Below are 19,799 nucleotides of genomic sequence, written 5' to 3' on the forward strand. Positions count from 1 at the left end.
TTTCTATACTTGGATTTCTTTGGAGCACGACATTCTCGAGAAAAATGTCCTCGTTTCCCACAATTATAACATTCAAATCTGTGTTTACTGTTTTTATTTTGATTTGAATTACTAGCATTTCTATTCAGCTCACTTTGTTTTGGGCTATTTTTCCATCCTTTCTTAGCCACAAGAAGAGCGGTTTCTTGTTCTTCTTCACACTGTAAACTAGCTTCTTCATCTAACAAACGAGCAGTGAGATTGACAAGAGTCTGTTGCTCTGGATCCAAAGACATCCACGCTTGACGGAGTGATCTATACTTATGAGGCAGTGTTCCAAGTATTTTTGTTATCACAGCCATTTCACTAATACTTTCGCCACTTTCTTTTAACTGCTTGGCCAATGATTCCACTTTAGAAATGTGTTGAGCTACACTGTCATTTGTAGACATTTTATACTGATAAAACTTTTCATGGATCAACATTTTACATAATTCACTCTTCTGTTCGTATATTGATTCAAGTTTTGTCATTATTTCCTTAGCAGTTTCACAATTTTCTATTAAAGTTATTTGTTTAAAGTCCATCGAAGATGTTATAATAAACATGGCCATGCCATCATTCTTTGTCCATTCAACATTATTTCCAGCCGGTTTAGGCACTGAAATATCAATCCCTTTTGCTTTTAGGGCACACTTTATCTGGAATTTCCATTGCCTAAAGTTATTTCCATCAAATTTTTCTAAGTTTATTGACCGCATTGAATCCATTTTGAGGTTATTTTGTCAATTTCTTCACAATACGATTGTAACTTTTTCTTTGCTATTTTTCTTAAAACTTTCAATTGCAGAATCTACTGGGCCCATAACCTGAAGGATTATGGGTCGTTTATCAAAGAAACGATAGTAATTAGCACAAATATAACTTTTATTTGGTAGGAAGATGAATGACAGCAAGAACACTTAGTTACAATAACCTTCATATATAGTGTTGCCACCTAGTTAAATTTTCAATAACAATTTTACTTAAATTGCTCAATAAGGACAAGTTTACTTTGATTTTTAATAACAAAATGTACGTAAAATGTATGTGTGTCATTGTAGCCACAGACAAATAAGGAATGATGAGAAATTTGTCAGAGATATTTTTTGATTTTTGATTTGATTTATTCTAAAATAACGAAATGAAAGTTTATACTAACACAAACCCATTCTTCATATTAAAACAATAAATATGGTATTCACTTACCCCGATGCGCGCTGGTTCATGAAACAGCCAACGGATTTCCGGTTGAGGCTGCCCATCTACGTCACAGCTCAGGGTTACACTCGAACCAATCTCTGCTTCCATGTTGTTTGGCCGTGTCCTAAATGATGGGGGATCTAAAAGAATCGAATCTTCAAAGTTAATTTAGATCTAGTCGGTTCGTAGTGTAAATACTACTAAATACAATTCACAGAATATAATGAATGTATTGAATGAAATTAATACTGTATCATATAGAAGCAGTATTAGAATTAATAAAGCTGATAAAATTGAAGATACTCTGTTACATTGCTACACTGACCGTATTTGCATATCAAAGCACGAAAATAAAACCTAACCATTTCGCCGGTCAAATACAAACTTTTTATTCAGTTCGAAATTCAAGTGAACATTTTTAAAATAGCAAACGGAAGACTTACAAGTGACATTTAAACTCAGCGAAGCCTCATTTTTCCCGACGGAATTGCTAACTTCACATTTTACAACCGCCTTATTATGCTTTCGGGACACGTTGAAAATTATCTGAAACAAATATTTTGTATTAAAAAAAATGTAATAAATAAACAGACTGTGATAAGCGACGTCACACATTCAAGACCTCATATTTAACAGTTTATCCTTTTAATTTATTTTGAAAGAATTTACGAAATTTCTGACAGTTTTATTGATATTTAGTACTAAGTCTTAAAATACACACTCTGACAAATTGAAAACCTTCCATTCGGTACTTTGTCCTCGCCTGTCTTATGGCCATTATCGTCCAGTGTTGTGTTGCACTAACAGTTAAAATTGTCTCCATTTTAAGATAACAAAATATTTAACTATATATTTAACTGAGTTTAATCGTCTCTTTATATGGGTTTGTATAGCCAATTTTATTCAGGTATATTTTTTTATTAATTTATTTTATCAACCGCACTAAAACAGTAAACCGATCAACTTTATGACATACACACAATTTATAGACAGCATAAAAATAAACTATACTATTTCCATTTGCTATAAAACAGCGGGTCTTAATATAGCCTTATTAGTGAATAGGCGTCTACTACGTAGGTGTCTGACGGAATCCCACAGAGACATACATAACATGGTTCTATTTTTCACAAACAAGAAAAAGTTACTGTTAAGTAATGCACCGAACTCTCTAGTGCATGTTTATAATAATCTGTAACATAGCTGCAAACATGTATCTGCTGTCTTGACAATACATAACAAAAAGTTATCCCAGAGAAATAATTCATATATTATTAAATTATTTCTCTGGCTAAAAAAATTAAATATATTTTTTTGTTTTTTACTAACAAACATGGTTAGACTATAAAGAAAAAGTTTTAGCAAACAAGATGGAGTAAGAATTTACGTGAATTTCATTAAAGTACCAGGCTTGCATAACATATGAAGTGATCTCCTGAAAAATTCACTTTAATGCAGCGAGCGAAGATTACACGGCTAATCCTCGAGCTACACATTCGTAGCTATTCCAAATTCAAATTAAAGGTGGCCTAAATGGCCAATTTCCATTTTTAACGACTTCAAAAAGTTCTGTTTGACTTTAGTTTTTATTTTCAGCCATTCTTTTTTTCGATACTTTGAATTTGGAAATGGTAATAACACGGCTTTTAAAAACTGAGGGCAGAGAAAAAGCTTTTTAGCAACTGAATAGATGACCTTAAGAATATGTGAAATTCCCTTGTGTCTAGGGTTTCAAAGTCAAGCTGTTTTGTCGTTCTGGAGTATCGTTCACATGATAAATAACAGTACTACATAATACAAATGTTATTTATTATAGATTATAAACATTTCCAGTCAAAATGACAGATTATATAGTACCTTTTTCAAAAATTATAATATGCAATGGAGAAACAAAAAAATCGTTCATCAGCTTTCAACTGTGTACTGGGCGCTAAATGAATGTTTATCGTGAAAAATTATTAAGCCAAATGTAAAAAGGCTACGCAATTTGTAATGCTGATAACACGTACAGATCATTGCAGTCAAATATTACTTTTTGTAATAGTGGGTTTGGACCATTTTAATTTTTCTACAAGTACAAACATTGTTAGTTGGAACTCATCGAGTGGAAACGTTACAATTTTAAAACAAGATACTTTGTTGGGACTAATTTTTAAATTCATAATTAATACAACCAGTGTACGATATTTTCCGACAAAATCCAACCTTCTATAGATAAGTTAATACGTATCAGTTTTGGGCTAAAAATGTAATTATTTATTTTTTGTCTTATTTTTTTGCTGTATAGAGACGTATATATTTACTTTCCTTGATAAATAAATAAGACATATACCTTAAAAAAGAAACCGACTTTTAACAACCAAGATTGGGTTTTAAATGGGTCGCAGAAATTTCTGACTCTCAGAGTCAACATAGTATATATATCAGTATAAGTAGCTACTAAAAACGAACCCTTATGTTTTTCTTATCTGACAGTTTGCATATGAGTTTGTAAAAACACCTCCGACAGGACGACTTTCAAAATTGTTTCAAAGTATTTTGCATAAGGAAATATGTATAAAGGATAAGTTGAGAATCACTCAAAGTACACAATGTACACAATGTAAGTGAGAGCTGACTGATTGATGAGTGATTTTTGTTTTGTATAACTGGGGTTAAGCGGGCAGGAGGATCATCTGATGTTAAGTGATGCTGCCACCCATGGTGAGCTAGAAGGCTCGCAACGCCGGCGTCTTAAGATTTGGTACGCTCTTTTCTTGAAGGTCTTTATGGTGGATTTTGATCAGTAATGTTGTCCAAATGTAAAGTAAATAGTGTTTGATCGTATATAGTCTGTCCTAGCCAACTATACGGCGTGGTTAAACTAACTGCCTGAAAGATGTTCAGCCAGTTGATCAAACAGCTAGGCAAATGACTTGAATCGGTGACGTTTGATTTCTTGATTAGCATGTTGCCTATTAATTTAAACATTTCACTTACTGCCACTCTCAAACCCGAAACGAAACTATTCTGACAATACGGCGTCAGCAAACCATAATTTTTATGGTGTTTTCCAAACTTACATGAAAAATAACAAGTACACTGGAAGAGTGTAGTGACAATAATAATGTGAATTTGACTGAAGCAATTTAACTTCAAAATATTTTTTATATCATATGTTTCATCTTTTTATTTCTGCCAAATAATTACTCCATCGTACGAATGGCCTAAGTGGCAGCTTATTAAATGTTCTAACAAACGCTACGTCTGAATATCTTTCAGGCCGTCAGTTAAACGTCGCCGTTTAGTTAAACGGCTAGGCTGTTAATTAAACGACTTATAAACCTAGTTGGCTGCGGCATCCTTATCATAAAACGTGACGTATAAAACAATGTTACCAGTGATGGACAGTTGCAGGTCAGGGAAAATCACTTCAAAGTACAAATTAATGTGAAAAGCTTTTACAATATCCGGGAACGTGGCAGGTATAAACGAAGTTCAAATTAGGTAAATTAATTTTGTTAATTAAATAAACTTTAAACTGCAGGATGTTGCATCAGTTTGGTGTGTGTTTTATCAATAGGACCTGGATGACCGAGCTATGCTCGGTATTTTTTATTTTTATAAATTATAATTTTTTGTAAATTATATTTTAGTACGAATTAAATACTAATAAAATGATGAAATATGAATAATAATTTTCGAGCTTACTGACAGAATAATAAAAAAAATTGAACTTGTTATTAATTTAAAGAAAAAGTCATGAGTGTGATAGAACACGAATAAAATGAAATTTTCTAGAAATGATTCCTAGCTAGATCGATTTATCGCCCCCAAAACCCCCCGTATACTAAATTTCATTAAAATCCTTGGAACCGATTCCGCGATTCCAATTACATATATATACACAAGAATTGCTCGTTTAAAGATATAAGATAACGAATGCTTACCATTTCATCAGCATAGTCCCCAATAACAGGATTGTTGTTGATGTACCAGCGATACACCTGGGCAGCTGGGTTCGCATCAGCCAGACAACGAAATCTGGCCTCGGAACCTTCTGGAAATTTGCCATTCACAGCACCATACTTAATGCTAACGTTTATTTTTGGTGCGTATTTCACCTGGAAAGAATGTTCATGTTAATATCAAATTAATGTAATGCAGTAGTATATAAATAGTTTATATGAATTATGTCTCCTAATTATACAATATTAATTTCTACGTTTGTTTTGGCAAGTTGTTCCTTATCTGACTTATGATGTGTTTTCTTAAATTTCTTGTTTTTCTATAAATATTTATAAATAAATAAGTCCTTTAGAAAGAAAGAAATATAACCATATTTACTTCTTTCTAAAAGCATCAGGGATATGATGGCGCAAGTTCAGCGTCAATTAAAGGACAATACAATGTTATTCCAAAATATATAAAAAAATCAGTGGCAGACCTCTTTTAGGTCTTAGCCTCAGATTTCTGAATCTGTTTCATGATCAATTTTTATATCTAATAGGCAAGTAGGTGATCAGCCTCCAGTGCCTGACACACGTCGTCGACTTTTTCGAGTCAAATTAGGTAAATCCAAAAAATATATAATATATTATATACTATGCTTAAAAATTGTAACAAATTCTTGTTTGATTAAAAAATCCTGTACTTGATAATTTGAATATTTATCCGAGTTCCAGGAATTTAATTAATTATTGAGTATGGAACGAAATAATTTAACAAAATATTATCGCTTGTATCGACAACAAATATAAATTTGAATTTGTTAATTAATATTTTATCATTTAAATGTTTTGGCATGATGTAAGGAGCCTAAGTACTCTAGATTTTGTTGACAATTATGCATTCGTCATCTACATACCTGCCACATAAAGACAGCGAGTTAACCTAAAAAATTGTATCTATATAAAATTCATTATTCTCTATAAACGTTTTTTTAAATATTTGAATATGATTCTTTCCATCGCGAATTGGAGTGCTTCAAGAAAAGAGAGTATACATTTTTAAAAAGGCAGCAATGCATGCGAGTCTTCTGGCAATTTGAGTGTCCATGGGCGGGATATCACTTAACAACAGATGAGTTTCCTGTCCGCTTGCTCCACGTTAAAAATGAAAAGGATAAAATTCTGTTACAGATCGTTTTGAATAGTAATCTTTTGCAACATTTTAATAATGTATCGTTTGTAACTCGCTTTTTAAATAACATGTAATTTGTAAGATATCTGTCAGCAATAGTTATAAAGCAAGCTAGCTGTGTTTGGCTGTTGAAGTTGATTTCTATGAGAGAGAGAGAGACAGACAGAGAAACACGCGCACGCCGCACGTCTTGGAACTGTAGCAGAAAGTGTCGTTACAACTTTTGGTCCTAATTTTTCCGTCTTCCGCAACGCGCGATAACGAATTCGTTCCAATAATATACTTACTTCAATATGTACAGTGGCCATTCGGTACGCTCGGTCTGCTGTATTCTGAGCTTGGCAAGTCAATGTTTGATTGTGGTGGGCTATACTCGGTATCAACCGCAATAGGGACCTGCAATAGACGAACAGTCATTACACATAACTAACAATTGAGTGCGATGACAAGTAATAAGAAATTATTAATTATTCTGTCGTTGTATATTTCTGTTAATGATATTAATAAACTCGTATATAGATGAGTACGGTTGAAACGGGCTACAGTTGAAACAGAGCGAATGTCTCAACAACGGTAAATGATGCGCTGGGAAAATTGTTTCAACTGTACCCAATCTACATATCGAGCATTGCGTACACCTTGCAGTTCTTAGTGTATGCTCCGAATTGTCAAAGTAATAACTATCTTAATGATTGATAATGACACAGAAACATTGAGTAGACAAGCTCGAACATTTTTTTATAAGAATAAGAGAAACAATTGCTTTTAATGTTAAAAGATTGGTTATACTTTCTATCAAAATACATAGAAAAAAATCAGAGGTGTCACAACCTTCTTAAGTCTTGGCCTCAGATTTCGGTATCTGTTTCATGATCATTTGTCAATCTAATAGGTAATGAAGTGATCAGCCTCCTGTGCCTGTCACACGCCGTCGACTTTTTGAGTCTGAGGTAAACCGGTTTCCCAACGATGTTTTCAAAGTCTATTGGTGCCTAGCCAGGGGTCGAATCTATGACCTCTACCACTAGACTAATCCTGCTTACACCAAAACACATACCTTGTCCTATATGTGTGTTCGTCTGGCAGCTGTTCGACCTTATTTTCGACGCCGTTCCTGATTACATTCTGGTTACCATCAACCCATGTTATCTGCAAGTGTTCCACATTATAAGACCATGATATATAATTTATGTTATTATCTAAACCCTTCGTATTTTTTTACAAAGAAATGTTATATATATGAAATTAGAAATTCCTCGCTTGAACAATTGAAGATATGGATATAAAATAATTCTCTGCTAGTATAAATTTTAAATTTGTAAAAGATTTTTGATGTGTCTCATGACAAATATAGTTAACATAAGTCAGCTTGATAGTAGAAAAAGAAATCATTAATAATATTCAATAATAAAACGTATATATAAATATAACACATAACAATTATATAATATACCTCAGCAGCTGGTTTTCCACCTTCAGACACACATTCGATGTCGACTGGCTGATCCTCTGTCGCATCTATAAAAGCTCCCTGAAGTATCCTTGGAGGATCTGGTGCCACTAATACTGTGAGGTGAGCGTATCTTGACCTAATTGCTGGAACACCTAAAAGAAACCAATCCATAAAAGATGATGATGAGATTCTGATATTGACAGAAAAGTGGAATTTTTCAAAATATTAGTTTTTGAAATATTTTTCAATTTTTATTTTTATTATTTATAATATTTACTTAGTGCTGTTGCTCCAATACTGTTATTTGTTTAAACACTAATAGTACTGGAACAGGAAGTCTATTAGAGAAGGAAGAGTTTTATATTTAATCAAAACTATATCATAGTGTTCAGCTCTATATAATTAAAGTATCGCTGTCGACAGCTTTAACAAAATGCAAAAAAAGAAAAGTAACTTTAAAATTGAACATTATCAACAAACGAGTAAAATTATAAATTACCATTAAGTCCCGAACTGACTTGACACTGATAATTGCCATCGTCTTCTAAAGTCAGGTCGCGAATATCCAAAGAATAGTCACCTGAAAACAAAAATAAAATACGATTTTTAAACTCGGGTCACGGCAACCAATGTATCTCACAAGAAGTTGTAGTGCGATTGCCAAATAAATTTACATATTTTAAAACAAAGATTACTCATTTTGATTTTGTCAGTATAAGATATTGTTAGGTTAGCTAATTACAAAATAACTTAAGACAGAAGGTCTTATAAGTAGGAACTAAACTTGGTATTGGAGCTCACAAATTTTTACGATAGAACTGCGTTGCGAGACGTTTTTTTATAAGTAATATTTTCGATAAGTGTAAGGGTCTGTTTCATAAAGTTTCTTATTCAAACAAACAAATAAACAAACAAAAATAATTTATTCATATAGGTAACATAATGTACACTTAAGAACGTCAAAAAAAAAGAAATATTAATTAAATGACTCTAATTTTACATTTACTGCCAGTTCTCAAATCAAGGGCGTAGAACGGAAGAGAAGAACTGGCAATAAACTGTCCGCCACTCTTTTTAATCGCCAAAGTTTTTTTTACATAATGTTTGTAAGGAGCTACAACCATTCGGAACTTTTATCTTCCGAATAATTTATGTGTTATGTGTGTGTGTGTAGCTATTTGCTACTTTATCCATACATTTTGAAACAGAGCCTAAGTATTAAGAATCTCTGGCGGTGCCCATTCAATTACAGAAAGTCATCAATCCGAGATAAAACAGAGTCCCTTAAAACTATTAGATGTCACTCAAATCTGGATAAATTTCTTCAATCAGGTAATGAAATACAACGCAGATCGGTCTTTAAATCAATGATTGATGGTTTATTGAGATCAATCGCGTCACATCAATCGATTTAATTTTCTAATTAGTATATTATCGAAGACGTAGCTGTCCAAGTGTGATATATCACAACATATAAATAGTTCAAATCAAATTTCCATTTCAATTTATGAATCGATATATTTTTTCTCTAAGTGTTAGTAATGTTTGCCTGTAATGGTCATATTGGATCTTGTATTTTATTTTTCTTTATGCATGAATGTATCAGTGTGTCGATCGTTAGAAGGCTTTTGTAAGAGAATAAATAACATGGCTGATTTAACTAGTTATATCAACTATGTTTAAATTAAAATCTTTACTTGTAAGGTCGTCGTGAAGTACCAATTTATAGTCATATTATTTTAAACTTGAATAAATCAGTGAGTTTCAAGTATAATAAGTTGTATCAGCTCTGTATGTCTGATATTTAAAATAATAAGTTATTGATCAAGTTAAGAATCAGTTAAGGATTAATTTTTCTTTAATAGTGAATTCGAAAAACTTCTAGATTATTCTACGAATACTAAACCAAAAGAGGTTAGTGATAATTTCTTGCAAACTATTACTCTAAATTATTGTTACTTCACAAATTCCCAGGGTCCTTTAAATTCCGATCTACCAGATCATACGGTTATGATTACAAGGTTACATGTATGGCAAAACTTTTCATTATAAAGGCCTGTATTTACTTTGATTAGTGATTAGTGAAGGTGATTAGTTGGCTGCGTAGTACGTGATTAGAAACGTGTTCTATTTTATTTGTGCCTGTCAAAACATGTCATTTTACGGTTGAGCATCGGATTTACTTAACAGAGTCACTAAACAAGAATTGGACTGCACAACTGCACTAATCATCATCGATTACTAATCACTTCCACTAATCAAAGTGAATACAGGCCTTAATACAGTATGAAGCTGAAAACTGAAAAACTCAAAGGTCACTAACCGCGGACTTAAGCAAATCCGCGGACAAACCCTATTTATATATTCAAAGTATTTCATTTCAAGAGCTAAAGCTCATTTCAAATAGAATATATTATTAGGTATTACGCTAGAGGTTATTGCACTATGGAGTTGCGAAAAATATTGCTTGACGCATCCCTCCAAGGTCGTTCATATTACAGTATTTCATATTTTGTTGCCACGGATACATAAATTATTTTTATATTATCCTTCAGCATGAGCTTAGGGTCCTTCAAGAAAAGAGTGTACCAATTCTTAAAGGGCCGGCAATGCAGAGCCCTCTGGCATTGAGAGCGTCCATGGGCGGCGGTATCACTTAACATCAGGTTAGCCTCCTGCCCGTTTGCCCCTGTTATATAAAAAAATGGGCTAGTCTAGTTAAGCACGCGATTCACACTTTCTAACCTAATATTTGTTTGTTCGTAGCTAATGTTAAGTACCGTGCAAACTAACAAACAAACAAACAAAAAAACATAAATAATATGAACGAAAGATACATATACATAGAATACATTAAATGCTTCTAATTTTAGAATTACTGCCAGTTCTCAAATCAAGGGCGTAGAACGAAAGAGAAGAACTGGCAATAAACTCTTTCTCTCGGCAACTTAGAAATTTCGGTCTATGATCAAATACGAGTGCTTATGTCCTGTTTGGCAGACCCAAACAAAGAATTATAATAATATAATGGATTATATTCATATAATCCATACAGTTGAAATCCATTTCTTAATATTGATTTAAAACACACCTCAAAGTATGGACTGTACCTACGCAGAAAGAGCAACTTTAATATTGCTTATTCGATAAAATGTTATAGATTAGGCCCTCGAAAGTTTTAATAGTTAGATTAAAGAGGGTACATTTCATTGAATATTTCAGATGGTTAAGTTTCGTTTGACCTCTCCAGAGTGGGTTTTGCGAGTTTTTGCAAGGGTTCGGGAGCAAACAACTCTGTTTGTTTGTAATTTCCATACTTTTAGCGGGAATAGTTGTAAAAACACGGTCATATTGTTGGATAGTTCTAAAACTGGAATTTAGAAGTATTTAGGTTATAAAAAACTGGTACACATTTAAATCTAAAACGGATTAACTTTATTCCTACCGTAATATATATTGTACATAATTTATTTTCATACAAACATTTTACGCTACTAATCTCATTTAGTATTTGGAATATTTTATTAAAAGCTTCAACGAAACCATTTTTATTTTAATAATTTGTAAATAAAGATCAGTGTTTGCCTAGTGGCTTCAGCGTGCGACTCTCATACCTGAGGTCGTAGGTTCGAACCCCGGCTGTGCACCAATGGACTTTCTTTTTATGTGCGCATTTAACATTTGCTCGATCGGTGAAGGAAAACATCGTGAGGAAACCGACATGCCTTAGACCCAAAAAGTCGACGACGAGTGTCAGGCAATGGAGGCTGATCACCTACTTGCCTATTAGATTTAAAAATGATCATGAAACAGATTCATTAATCTGAGGCCAAGAGGTTGTAGCACCACTGATTTGTTTTTTCAAAGTTTTCTTTAAAAATAGCATTTATTTTACTTATTACTCTTTTGTTTTTTTTAAGTTACGTTAAGTATTTCTTGTAAACAATGAGACACAAATGCTTCCGCCTAAAAATTCAAACTAGCCGTGGCGCGTCGACAGACAAAAACAGTTCGGTGGGCAGAAATTACTTCCCAAAATAAATTCGACGTAATGTAGTTTACTCGTTTTTACTATGTGCTAATTCTGTGTGTAACTTTTGAGGTCACGTATTATAAAACAACTAAGAAATCCAGTGTAAATATTCCAATTGACTTTTATGTTATTACGAAAACTATATCGAGTTAAATAATGACTCTAAAAGAAAAGTTCCCCCGGGGAAATAAATACAGATAATTCAGCTATGATACTTTTTGACATTCAACACCTTTTGTCTGCAGTCACCGTGACCATGCACGCTGTAAAGCAAACGAAACGTCGAGAAAAAATAACATTTTGTAAAATAATTATAAGTTTACATAGCTTAAATCCGTTAAAAAAGTGTTTTCTTTAAATGCGTAAAAGTTATGTTAAACAATAAAATATATTTCATTATTTAAAACATTTAATATGTCTGCTATGTATTTATTTGAGAATCGAATGTCTATAAATCATTTAGTATATTTGAACTACCAATTGTACCTACTATTATTTGAAAAACAGAATTCACCGAATCAAAACCACCAAACACAACAGAATTTACATATTATTCGACGTATGTATTGTGTCAGTCAACGAATTACATTTACCGGACCATTATTATTGTACGTTGACAGATCAGAAAAAAAAAATTGTAAGCACCTATAATAAATAATTAGTTATGATTAATTTCATAAATATTCTTTAGATTAATTTATTAGTTTTTAAATATATACATTTTTATTAGATTTGCATATTGATTTAGGGTCTCGTGCTAAGAGATGATTATATATTTGTTATATTTGAACCAATTCCAAACATTATTTGTTTTGATATTACCGAAACAAAGGCATAGTATACACAATTGAAACCACAAACATTATATTGACATTATTAAATTACCTTCCTCATCACTCCCAATCATGGAGTATCGTTCGTAACCGCTCAAATTCCTATGGGTTCCGAGGCCAAAGTCATCTTTGGTCCATTGAAGGGTCCCAGCCTTATGTTCAACTCGACATGGTAGCGTAACGCGGGAGCCAACGATCGCGCTCTGAAAAAAGAGTTTGGTTTAACTTAAATTGCTAGAACATATCAATTTATCGCTAAGGGCTGCTACGAAACGACACTTGGCTAAAACCGTAAAATCCTGATACGTTACATATATAATGCAGTAGCAAATATATTCTTCAATTGTTTCAGTACAATGATAATAATATAATCAAAAATATAAAACTTTTCATTGTATTATTACATTAATAAACAGTTTTGTTTCCATATACCCATGCATATGCAAATACATATTTATTTTTAGGGGTAATTTTTTTATACAGATAATACGCAGTCATTTTTATTGATATATTATTATATAAACGTGAATTTACATGGCTTTCTCGTAGATTGTTATATATAAATATGAGGTAACATTGTATATTTTCATAACAACGAAAATTCAATAGTACGAAAGTACTCTAATGGCATATTAAGTAGAAAACTTCAATTAAAGTTAATTCGACTGTTATGACTAAGAATTTAAAATAAGTTTAAACATAAAACTTATCATATTTATTAAAAAACTGTTTGTAGATTTCAAATCAGCTAAAAATCTAAAGATCTACATCTATTTTTTAACAATAGCTTTATTTGCGTTTCAAATAAAAGTACCGAGTACTGAAACAAGTTATATTATTATCGTACCGTCCCAATTAACACTTGAAATGTGTTGTAAGAACTTGATTTCTTGATAAATTATATGTCACGTCACAGTCATATTACCAATCAGAGTGTCACGATTGTCATTTAGGTCGTTGATCTATGTGTATCAGACAGGAAAAATAAAGATTTTTTTCCTTGTATATTAATATATGTATAATCAATCGTATCGTATAAGGCTATATATTTGCCGTATTAATCACTATAAGCTGGGTGAAGTCCCGTGTTTATACTGTATCGTATGCTAAATAAAAAAAAATAAAAATAAAAAATAATAAATTGGTGGCACTACAACCTTTTTTAGGTTTGGGCCTCAGATTTCTGTATTTTTTTCATGATCATTTGTCGATCTACTATCTAATTTGAAAATTTTCAGCCTCCTATGCCTGATACATGCCGGTTTCTTAACAATGTTTTCCTTGATCGAAATAGCGAATGTTAAATACTGGGTTCAAACCTACGACCACAGAGATGAGAGTAGCACGCTGAAGCTATTAAGCCAACAGTGTTCATATCAGACAGGACATTTAATATAACAGGCTTTAAAGCCTTAAAAAATAAACAAACGATGTAATTAGACTACATTAAGACGTCTATTGCATATAAGTCCCCAATATGTTATTGCATTTGTACATATAATTTATCATTCAACTATTTTCGTTTCATAAAGGCCATGAAATTAAAAGGCCTTTTAACGAAAAGGAAACTATGTTTGGGGGTCCATTTTACTCGTTTTCCTATTTCCTAACTGCTGATGCTATTATAATGACTGCCAGTTTTAAACCTGACTTTAGATAATATAATAGCACATAAACAAGAATCGTTTTCTTAAATGAAAAAATATATATTTTTAGATATTGGCAGGCTAAACTAAGCCTTCAAATATTTTTTTTAATATTCCTACAATATGAGACCCTAAAATACTCATCCGAATAGTGTCTTTGTATCTTTCATCTGAACATCTGTCTCATAATCAAGTAATGAAATCAATGTAACCTTTATGAACCTTATTAGTTCTACGAATAGATTTAGATCTCAGTTTTTATGGATATGGCTTCGTGTTTTATGTCAAAACCTGTTAATTATAATAGGCGATAAGACCAGTAAACAGAACGACATAGGTATGTTAATTGTTAGAATTGTAATGAGTATTCGACGTTAAGTTTGCCACAAGTTGTGGATGTCAAGATTTTAACAAATATTTGTGTTGTGCAAAGTTAATATATTTAGTTTTTAAAATATACCGTTTAAGTCACAGCCACCTAGATTAATTAACCGATATATTATTGAAAGTATTTATATTTAAATTATATTAAAGTCACGTTTACGTACACGACTTTACATTTTTATAAATTGACGTTCATTGATACTTTTTAAAAGGCCGGCAACGAACTCGCGAGAGGTAGAAGGAAGAAATCATGTCTTCGAAACGTTTAGGAAGTGGACGGGTATTGCAAATGCGGAAGAGTTGCTGCATCTGGCGCAGGACAAGACACGCTTCAAAAGACTGACGGCCAACCTCTAGTAATGGAGAAAGAAAAAGAAGAAGAAACATCAGATGAGCCTACTTTTAGTTTCGTAGAAAAAATTTACCTTCGAACGTTTATATATTGTTATATATAGCTTACCTTTGTAGAAATTCAGACAAAACAAAAGACAATCTTACACGCTCACAGTTTGTCACTTTGTCACAAAAAACGTAACCGGTATTAGAAATTCCATATTGATCAAAATCCATCAAGCTTTTCGCTAATCTCATACATATTAAAACCGATGCAATCTTTCTAATTAATATTTATATACTTTCACGAGTTGTTTTTGTAGTTTTTTTAGAGTCCATTATTTATTTAATGTTCAGACATAAACGATAGGTATGAGTGTGTTTGTAATCTAATAATAATGATTTTTTTTTTTATTGAATTAAAGAACCTATAATTATGATGACTTGAAGAACAGTTAACAATATTAAACAAGACTTAGCTGGACTAGACTCTCGTATTGTGCAGTGTGGGTCAGATTCAGAGTAGGATACAAACTATGACTTCTTAAAATTTTACCCTTAAAAAGTAGTCGTGTCTTCACGTCTTAATTTTTGGCAATAAGGAAATGGGCAAGACACCTGATGTTAAGTGTTATGCCCATGGTAACTCACTCTCTTATCTCAAGAGAGAGCTCGCGTAAGCGTTGCCGGCAAATGTATCAGACGCAAAGATGTCTCCTATATACGACGTAAAGGATAAAAAAAAAACTAAAGAAAAATTGCCAAATGGAAACTACGGCTATTAAATAAACGTAAATTTTTTATCGTAGAACCGTTATTTACTAATGAATATTCATTATCGCGGTCTATTTCGTGTAATTTATTCAAATTTAATATATCAATCTGATTTTAATACGCCCGTACTATGATTTATTGTTACGATGTATGAAAGTAATTACATTATTTGCATAAATTGATCGAACGTGTTACGTGTAGTAGAAAACGGGTTTCGCATGTTTAAGGCCCCACAACTTGATGGGGCAAAGGCCAACAGCGAGATTCCATTCAAAAAAAAAAAAAAAAAAAATTGATGGGGCATGGGACATGTATGGACAAGGCTATTGTTACCGTGTCCTGCTACGGCTAAGTGGCACCGTAGGCTTTTTGTTGGGAGTTCCCCACAAGGGACTCGCGCCACGAATTCGGACCAAGAAAAAACAAATGGGGCACTTCTGAATAATTTTGTTGAATAATGTTTTTCGAAAACAATTTTTTTTTATAAACAATTTTTTTTATGGTAGATACATGTTTCTTCGTACATATAAAAAACTATGCCCATCACAATTAATAATAAATGGTCCAATAATAAAACTTCTAGAGCGGATTACTTGTGATAAACAAGTTCAACAACAGCTGACTCAAGTATATAAACAAATTTAATTTTCTTATAGTAGCGACGTTTGGGAGTACGTTGCCAGCTTTTTAAAATCCATCAAGTCAATCAACGTCAATTTAAGGAAGGTATATTTTAAACAGTCTAAAGTAAGCTATCATTTGCCAAAGCTTATAGGTCAATGACCTCCTGGGTCCTAATATCTTATGAGCATAAGTTAATACCGTAATAAAACTTAATTTTATAACTGTTTTAGGATCGTTATTTATTTATCAGCGGACGTGTTATTTTATGAGTTTCATATAAAACTCGTGGAAGCTTTATAGAGCGTTTGCTGATGATGTGTTTGTGATGAGAAAACATTTTCTAATATAGTTTGCTATATATTTTATATATTTTTTCCCGGTGAAACAAAAGAATAGAGAAATTAAAGAGTTTGAAAGATAGAGCATTTTTCAGTTTTGTCTATTAGATACTGACCTACCTCGTTGGTAAGCGAATATTCAATGAAACAGGTGAATATGTCATATTTCAAATATGTATTCAAAGACAAAAACCTAAAATGAAGAGGACTATGATATGATCAATATACATAAGGAATATAAAATTGTTTTTCTGGATACCATATAAATACATTTTATAACCTGATTTTAAAAGTCCTAGATAAAATATGTAATATATAAATATGTATTTATTTCCATTCGACACGATAAAAGTTAAGGAAAACATTTTCCGAAAATAAAGCTATAGTACCATTAAACCTCTCTTACCAATAACATTGAACTTTTATTTTATTGATATGATTTTCCTAAGAAGCAATTCTTCATTCTGCACAAAGGAAATAACGAGAAAAATAGATTACCTGATCTTGTGGCTCCATCGCGAACCTCTGTTCCTCGTAACCATGGCAACCGCTAACAAAGATCACTAACAGGAACCAAACATCCGTCCCCCATTTCCGTTTTGCGATGGATGTTCTATTTTTGAGTTTTGAATCATCCCGCGCGCGCTTTTCTCGTAACTCACATTCGATTAGCGCCATTTTGTTTTACTTCGGCGCATCGTGGTCCACAATTTGAGACATTTGAACACTCTTATCATCTAGTTAATGACATTATCTGGAAAAAAGAAAGATAAATTAGTATGTGTTAATTTAGGCGGATGTATGACACGTGTCTCTGGCGCCACCGCATACATTTCTAAGCTTTGTACTAAAAATAAACAGCTAATATAAGCTTTCTTCGGATGACAAATTAAAAGTTCTTCTTTGAGATAATAAATCTTTGAACCGAAATTAAATTTAAGATATTTTCATAATTATGGGCCCACCACTTACAATAATTTAGAATAATAATGGGAGTTGATAAATTATCAATAACGTTTATCGTATAATTCTTTAAAACACATTTGGTTGTTTTGGTTGTCTTTATTAATATTAAGATTTCATAGATTTTTTGTATTATAATTATTTTTTTGTACTATAAATTAAGTACTACACTCTTTCACTTAACAATAATTTTTTTTCTGTTCCTTACAGTTGTCTGGAAGGGATCGCTTAGTAGCGATATTGCTGCTAGTTGTACCATGATTTTTACAAGTTTATTGTTAATATTATCACTAAGCTAAACATGATAAAATAATGATCTTGAGTTATCCGTGAAATAACCTTTCAATTTATTTATTTGAATAATATTAAATATAAAAAAAGATTTATCTAAAATAAATGTTTTGTATTTAAGTAAAAGAAATCTGTTGTACGGGATTGGAAAAGAATTCGTACTCCTACAGCCAACATAGGCTGCATATACTAAAACAATAAAATATACAGTATTTACAATTTCCATACCTACTTACTAATATTAAAAACATAATAACACTAGTTATGGTTTATCGAAAAACTTACATTAAAATTCTTTCAGGAATAACAAAAACTAAGTGTAATAAAACCAAGTACTAATGTGCGTCCGGTTTAAAATATGGATTTAATTTCTTTTAATCTATTTTAGTATGATTATGCGTTGTGTGTAGCACATGCTTAGCCATGTGGCGACAAACTTTATCAATGAAACACAGAAATATAGTTGCTAGATATGATGAGTCAAATTCCTGTTTCTAATGGATAATATTGAAAAGAATTAATGTACCCTTGAACTGTTGTAATTGGTAATTATTGCTACATTTGTTTTGTTTTGTTTAAATAATTATATGTCTTATGTAGACCACCTTATCTTATTTAGTTTTTTTGTGGTTGTCTGGAAAAAATAGCTGGAAAGCGATATTTTTCCGCCATTTGACCGCCAATTAAATTAAAGTAGAGGTAATAATTAAATTTTCATTTAATTATTACCTCTACTTTTTTGTCAATACTTGCATCGAAGTGTTAAACAATTAATAAATAAACGAAATTATAATAATATTAAATAAATATTATAAATGTATCTTTCAAAGTGACAAATCTAAGTATTGAGTTTTTTTTTAATTAACACAGGGCAGAAGGTAACTCGTCTGATTTTAAGTAATGCAGTCGTCCATTGAGACTCACACAACCAGATGGCTCGGGTTGTCTTGCCCGCTATGAAATTGTACGCTTTTTTCTTGGTTCGGATATAGTTCTGTGGGTAGCTGGTTCTACATAGTGGTGGTGCGTGGCTAAAACTGAAGTGAAAAAATCGAGAATCGCACGACCTATGACTCCTATATCTCTGCAGTCCAATATGCTTTTGACATACAGGAGCAAAACTTACTAATACATTTAATATAAGGTTTGTATACGATGCTGAATGATTTTTTTTTCAGGGCACATGAACCTAAATATATTTTAGATTATTTACAGATTTATCTATATCTTTTTATTGTTCAGCGCTTTTCGAATGTAGCCTACTTACCACATTGTTCTAGCCATAAATAAGTTTTATTTACCTAAATAGTCACTTCTAGGTATCTATAGCGGACATAGACCACCATATGGCCGCAACAAATATTATTTTAACGCCTACTTTTTATAATTGTACGCACTTTAGTTAATTAACGTCTGTGGCCAAGATGCGCTCACTTTCCCATGATTTTTTGGTTTGTTTATAGTTTATTAAATTAACTTTATGGTAGGATAATTATTTTTAACTTACCTCCTCTAAGTTTTAGAGAAGTTAATATTCACTAATTACAAGACTTTTTCTTCAGATTAGGTAATTATATATTATAATTACTATGTACCAGTTTTAGTGACAGGACTGATTTGTATACTAATTCCAACCAACTGTCTTGGTTAAACCCCTTCGGAGTTGTACTAATGCAACCACTAAGCCACGGAAGCCTAAAATAGAAATAACAATTTTCTCATAAACAATATTCGTTATATGGGTTAACCAAAAGCAAAGGTATCCCAATTCAAACATTTTTATTG

General features: G+C 32.0%; 1 protein-coding gene across 5 annotated transcripts in view; it reads right to left on the reverse strand.

Annotated features, from left to right (window-relative positions):
• Window positions 1-19,799, reverse strand: part of LOC110993849 (irregular chiasm C-roughest protein) — a 62,620-nt gene that overhangs the window by 11,529 nt on the left and 31,292 nt on the right. For all 5 annotated transcript variants that reach the window (XM_022260215.2, XM_022260218.2, XM_022260214.2 and 2 more), the window contains exons 2-10: window positions 17,259-17,514; window positions 12,714-12,864; window positions 8,295-8,375; window positions 7,796-7,947; window positions 7,400-7,491; window positions 6,630-6,738; window positions 5,151-5,324; window positions 1,665-1,767; window positions 1,228-1,361 (exon numbers count right to left, since the gene is read on the reverse strand). In XM_022260215.2, the coding sequence (XP_022115907.2) occupies window positions 1,228-1,361; window positions 1,665-1,767; window positions 5,151-5,324; window positions 6,630-6,738; window positions 7,400-7,491; window positions 7,796-7,947; window positions 8,295-8,375; window positions 12,714-12,864; window positions 17,259-17,438 (1,176 nt within the window). In that variant the 5' untranslated portion in view covers window positions 17,439-17,514. The remainder of the gene's footprint in view (window positions 1-1,227; window positions 1,362-1,664; window positions 1,768-5,150; window positions 5,325-6,629; window positions 6,739-7,399; window positions 7,492-7,795; window positions 7,948-8,294; window positions 8,376-12,713; window positions 12,865-17,258; window positions 17,515-19,799) is intronic.

This window comes from Pieris rapae, chromosome 9 (assembly GCF_905147795.1).
Source record: "Pieris rapae chromosome 9, ilPieRapa1.1, whole genome shotgun sequence".
NCBI lineage: Eukaryota > Metazoa > Arthropoda > Insecta > Lepidoptera > Pieridae > Pieris > Pieris rapae.